This window comes from Rhagoletis zephyria, unplaced genomic scaffold (assembly GCF_001687245.7).
Source record: "Rhagoletis zephyria isolate East Lansing unplaced genomic scaffold, Rhagoletis_zephyria_1.1 Rzeph_scaffold_03047, whole genome shotgun sequence".
Lineage (NCBI taxonomy): Eukaryota > Metazoa > Arthropoda > Insecta > Diptera > Tephritidae > Rhagoletis > Rhagoletis zephyria.
In genome coordinates, this window is record NW_016160131.1 from 60,771 (window position 1) to 66,784 (window position 6,014).

At 45.2% G+C, this 6,014-nt stretch overlaps 1 protein-coding gene across 1 annotated transcript in view; it reads right to left on the minus strand.

Annotated features, from left to right (window-relative positions):
- Nucleotides 1-5,762, minus strand: part of Nup98-96 (nuclear pore complex protein Nup98-96) — a 9,637-nt gene extending 3,875 nt beyond the window's left edge. Inside the window, exons 1-9 of the mRNA XM_017623124.1 lie at nt 5,607-5,762; nt 5,120-5,425; nt 2,683-5,056; nt 2,474-2,628; nt 1,741-2,414; nt 1,560-1,668; nt 496-908; nt 171-435; nt 1-108 (exon numbers count right to left, since the gene is read on the minus strand). Coding sequence (XP_017478613.1) covers nt 1-108; nt 171-435; nt 496-908; nt 1,560-1,668; nt 1,741-2,414; nt 2,474-2,628; nt 2,683-5,056; nt 5,120-5,396 — 4,375 coding nt within the window. The 5' untranslated portion in view covers nt 5,397-5,425; nt 5,607-5,762. The remainder of the gene's footprint in view (nt 109-170; nt 436-495; nt 909-1,559; nt 1,669-1,740; nt 2,415-2,473; nt 2,629-2,682; nt 5,057-5,119; nt 5,426-5,606) is intronic.
- Between the last annotated feature and the right edge of the window lie 252 nt (nt 5,763-6,014).

Sequence of the window (6,014 nt, forward strand, 5' to 3'; positions counted from 1 at the left end):
CATAATGCATTACTGAAGATATTTTTACGTGTTGTAGTATGGTGGCGGTGTAATCATTTGCGGCTCGGCCTTTAAATATGTAAGCCGATACATCGAAGAGATGTTCATCTTAAAGAAATAAGACAAATTATACTAAAAATATAATATTCTTTGAAAATGTGTTGACGTACTTTGCACTTCATGGTCGACATTTTTGCGTGTGGATGGTACGATTACAGTATTCTGCGGCCCAAAAGTCGGCTTGAAACGGCGAAAATTATATAATCCCAAATCTGCTGCCCACCTACCCTTTAAATTAAAAGCCAACGACTTTGTAATTGGCACCTGGTGTGCTACCACCTTAACGCCTGCCACTTTCGGCTTTACAGAAAATTGTGGTATTTTGGAGAGTTGTGCCACAGCTGCCGCATCGCCGACAAGTGCCGGAGTGGATGCCTGTAGATTTAATAGATTTACGTTATTATTATTTTTTTTATTATAGCTATTAGTAAGCACCTCAGTGTCAATTTCACGCATTATGCTCATAACTGAAGCAGAAGATGAGGGCGGCAGAGGTGACGCCTGCACAACAAAATCTAGTTGACTCGATGCGTCCGAAAGAGCAGCACCGTGGCCAGGCTCCTTCCAGAGCGATTGCGAGGAAGTGTGCACGTCTTGAACTCTTTTGGCAAATGAACCAGCACGGCGACTTTGATTGCTATTGTAATAATTATTCTTTTCAAATTCTTCAACAGTGGTAACTGATTTATTGTCAAAGTCATCGTCACCAAAGAATGAAGCCTTCATTAACTGCAGCTTATGAGAATCAGTGCCAACCTCTCGAGCTAAAAAGGCAGTTGGACTGGTCACACGCGGAATTTGTTGTTGCTCGTATAGGGAGTAGTCATTTCCATTGGCCTGTAGAAATTCTAGAGTGAAAAAAAAATTATTAATAGAGAACATGATTCTTAAAAAAGCGGTGCTTACGTGTCTTATCCATTAGCATGAAATCTGCAGATTCATCCATTGGTAAAAAATGTGCCGCTCCCCCTGCGAGGCTTTTTGGATCGAGNTATGCTCATAACTGAAGCAGAAGATGAGGGCGGCAGAGGTGACGCCTGCACAACAAAATCTAGTTGACTCGATGCGTCCGAAAGAGCAGCACCGTGGCCAGGCTCCTTCCACAGCGATTGCGAGGAAGTGTGCACGTCTTGAACTCTTTTGGCAAATGAACCAGCACGGCGACTTTGATTGCTATTGTAATAATTATTCTTTTCAAATTCTTCAACAGTGGTAACTGATTTATTGTCAAAGTCATCGTCACCAAAGAATGAAGCCTTCATTAACTGCAGCTTATGAGAATCAGTGCCAACCTCTCGAGCTAAAAAGGCAGTTGGACTGGTCACACGCGGAATTTGTTGTTGCTCGTATAGGGAGTAGTCATTTCCATTGGCCTGTAGAAATTCTAGAGTGAAAAAAAAATNTATAGGGAGTAGTCATTTCCATTGGCCTGTAGAAATTCTAGAGTGAAAAACCAATGTATTAATAGAGAACATGATTCTTAAAAAAGCGGTGCTTACGTGTCTTATCCATTAGCATGAAATCTGCAGATTCATCCATTGGTAAAAAATGTGCCGCTCCCCCTGCGAGGCTTTTTGGATCGAGCGCTCGAGCAGCATCTTCAGAGATCTTTCATTACCGCCCCAGAGAATTTTTATTTATACAAATTTCAGCATTTATGTATTTGGAGTTTAAACTCACCTTTTGAGCATTTTTCAATGCAGTCATCGTTATTTTATCCGACGCAGTTGCGTTGGTCATTGCGCTCTGGCCACCCCCCATTGCTGTGGCACCAAGTGCCCCAGTCATGCCCATTTTTGCTTTTTTCGGATCAGTTGGCACAGCTTCGTCCTCCTCATCACTGTCATTGAGGCCATATTTAGAGAAATGCTTTACGCGGAATACCCAACTTCCCGTCTCCGGACGATATTCAATGAAGCGTGTATCATTTTTGCNTATTTTATCCGACGCAGTTGCGTTGGTCATTGCGCTCTGGCCACCCCCCACTGCTGTGGCACCTAGTGTCCCAGTCATGCCCATTTTTGCTTTTTTCGGATCAGTTGGCACAGCTTCGTCCTCCTCATCACTGTCATTGAGACCATATTTAGAGAAATGCTTTACGCGGAATACCCAACTTCCCGTCTCCGGACGATATTCAATGAAGCGTGTATCATTTTTGTCACAAACTCGTCGCAATTTTCCTTCCCAATCCATATCAGCCAAACGTGCAGGATCCTTAATAGGTTCGTGCTTGGTTTTGTCGTGCGGCCAAACTTGATCCAACGTTACTTGCGCTTCACGGTTCAAACCACTGCCAACTGGCGGTTTATTATCATCGTCGGGATAGATGATAATTTCCTTATTACGAAAATGTACTGCAAATTTGTTTTCGATTTTAGACAAATTTTATGAAGACTTTCATTTTATAAGTTACCTATTTCATCCAAGTTCAATCCAGCCACGTCCATTTCTTTTCCGAAGTAAACATTACCATAGCCCTCGCGTCCTACAGTGAAATTGGGTACAATACACGAGCCGTCCTCGGCAAGATATGATTTAAGATCGTCCAATGAAGGAATTGTGTAGTAACTGAAATGTAATTTATGCAATTATGTTCTAAAACTACTTGTTCTATCATCTTACCCGATTCGTCTCAATGTTATACCGGTGGGATGTTCTTCGTAATCTCCTGTTGTTTCTTCGATTATAGAGCGCTCCTCGCCACCGTATGAACGACTGGAGAACAACGTTTCATCATGATGATCAGATGCTTCGCGGCGAGATGATTCGCGACTAGTTTGCTCCTCGAACGTATTTTCTTGCACGGTGGAGACAGAAGGTCGACCGGTTGGAGTGCCCGGTGCACCAGCGCCCGTTGAGCGATACGTATCCAGAGGCTTGCGAGGCACTAATTCCGATAGTGTACTGTTAAGCGGCACAGCGCCATCGATACTATTATTCATATTTTGTTGACGCATTTTCTCCACGTTATTGGGATGCAGCCAAGATTCACGCCGTCCAATATCGCTCTCTCGCCCACTTTGAGCCGCAGTGGAAGCAGCAATGTTTGCGCTGGACTTAGCAACCTGTGACGGTGGTGGATCAAGCGGTATTTGTCCCGAGAATGATTCGTTACGTAGCGTCGACGGAGCCGGCGATTGTGCTAGACCACCTGTTTGGCGTTGCCCAACGTTTGTTAATGATGAGTCTTGCAATCCAGGTTGCCTATTAGGACTGGTATTCGCGGTAGTGCCAATAATCGTATTGGCCGGCTTGGGTTTTATTATTAGACGTTTCGCATTTGGTTTTAAACTGAAAGTCTCCACACTCGAGTCGAACTCCTCAAGTCCTTCGAAGAGGGATTTTTTCGTAAGTGCGCTTGTAATTGGTTTCACGCGAACAACGCTTGGACTGGATCGGGTGGATACCTTAAATTGACTCATTGTTGACTCCATAATGGCTTTTTGTGCCGCAGGATTTGTGGCGCGCGTGGCATCTGTTTCGTCGGTCCTTTTCAAATCTTTGAATATCGGATTATCGCCATATGGTGAGGTTACTCTTGCCAGAATTTGTTGATGAATCGGTGCTGGTTGCTGTTGTTGGCTGCCACCAAGGCCACCAAGTGACATATTACCGCCCCCAAGTGTACTCGAACCGAAACCTCCACCAAGTGTGGCACCTGTACCAAATGCCCCACCACCACCAAAAAGTCCGCCAGCGGTGTTTGTAGCGCCTTGGCCGAGAGACGAGCCAAACAGGCCGCCAGGCTTCGCAGCAGAGCTACCAAAAACCGAAGGCGCAGCAGTACCAGGATTGAAATTCAATGGTGCGGTAGAAGTTTGTGTTCCAAATCCACCAAAACCAGAGGTGGCCGGCTTAATCGATGAATTAAAGAGCCCTCCACCGGTGTTTCCAAGCGAAAAATTTGTAAAACCGGTATTAGCAGTAGAAGTTGCACCAAAAGCAGGAGCCCCACCGAAGCCAGTTGTGGCAGGTTTCGAACCGAATAGTCCTGTTCCCGCAGTACTTGTCGCTGCGTTACCGAAACCGCCAAAGCCAGTGGTTCCCGCTGATGATGTACCTAGCCCAAATGCCGGTTTATTGGCATCGGCAGCTGGCGCTCCGAAGAGCGATGTTTGTTGCGCAGGAGCTGCCGCGCCAAAGCCGCCAAAACCGGGGGCCGCCTGACCAAATGCTGGTGCTGTGGTTGCAGTTGAGGTTTGTCCAAACAAACTTGGTTGCGTCTGTCCGAAGGCTGGTTTAGCGCCAAATAAATTTGACGAGTCTGTTGTCGCTGCACCAAAGCCACTAGTAGCAGGAGCACCAAATGGCTTGGCCAAAAAGCTGTTCTGCTGCGTGGTTGCACCGAACGCAGAAGTATTAGGTTGTCCAAAAGCACCAGCGCCAAATAAGCCTTTGTTTTCCGTTGTCGCAGCCGCTGATTGACCAAAAAGTCCAGTAGTTGGTTGGGCAGCTGCACCGAATAGTCCAGTACCTGTGGCTGCTTGTTGAGTGGTTGAGCCAAAGAATCCCGAACTGGCGCCAGAGGTGCCGGCTTGTGGTCCTTTCCGGTTTGCCATATAATCTTCTAAACGTAACTCTTCCAGTGATTTGCCCTCATATTCTTTCATTGCTGTTATACAATGTTGTTTGGTGTTAACATTATTTGGTTGACCACCTTTCATGAGTGTATCTGTGCCAATTGTGGGTTGATATTTTGCAATGGACGTGCCTGCATTGGCTCCCATCATCATGGTAGCTCCAGTACCAAACACATTGCTCGTAGTAGGCTGGGTCTGTCCAAAGGAACCAAAGCTGGTGGTGTTAGTGGCGGCTGCTGGCTGCCCGAACAAGGAAGATGTTGGTTGTGCAGCAGTCTGACCAAAGCCACCTAACGTGCCGGGCTTTACTGCGGACCCAAATGCTGATGTCGTTGACTGTCCAAAAAGAGAGTTTGTATTGGCTGCGGGTTGAGAAGTCCCAAACATCGATGCACCTTGAGTTGGTTGCTGGAAACCTGGAATTTGGTATTAAGTATATATATTAACTACATAAATATTCATGTATTTAAAGAACTTACCTCCAAATGCAGGTTGGGCCGTTGTAGTACTCCCGAAGGCCGAAGTAGTGTTTGCGGCGCCAAATAAGCCCGTTGATTGTGGTTGGGCAGTACTTGCACCAAACAATGAAGGTGTTTGCTGTTGTGTTCCAAAAGCTGGTGCAGCGCCGAAGGCGGACGTGGCCGGCTTTCCAAACGCAGATTGGCCGAAGGGTGAAGAGGTGGTCGTGCTGCTGAAGCCACCAAAACCAGTACCAGCAGTAGTGGTGCCGAACGTGGGTTTAGTTCCCCCAAACATTTTGTTTCCCAACTAACGGCGAAATTTATCTGAAATATTGAAATGTAATGTAACAAAATAGCAGGGTTTGCGACTCAAGAGCTCAGATTTCACAAATACGTGCAACCTGCAGCACATGCGATGCATGCAACAGTGCAACCAAAATGCTGTCGCACCTCAGAATCTGGCAAAGTTTACTTTTGTATCAAAATGAACAATGGCTCCGCTTACACAAATTCTTTAATTTTTTATCACAATTACTCCCAATCCAAAATTGCAAAACACAAAAACCGTTTATAAGCAGAAAAATGGCGCCGAGTGCTCGAAGATTTTCTGCAAATTTGACATATCACGCAGCGGGGCTGATGTCAAAAAAGTATCGATAACAAGTCATCCTATTGCGATTAATTGAGACGTTTGTACCGACAATTTTAAAATCAGTGTTTGCACATTTCAATCCGTTTAGGCTGCGTTTCTTTATACATTCCGAATAATCCCATTTCACATCTGGAATAAACAGAATGCGTTTGAAATATACGTTAACATATCATCAGGAACGTTCTAAAGAATAAGTAAACAAAAAAGTTTATTCCAAACGTTCAGAATTAATAAAGAAATGCAGCCAAAAAGTTAACCTCA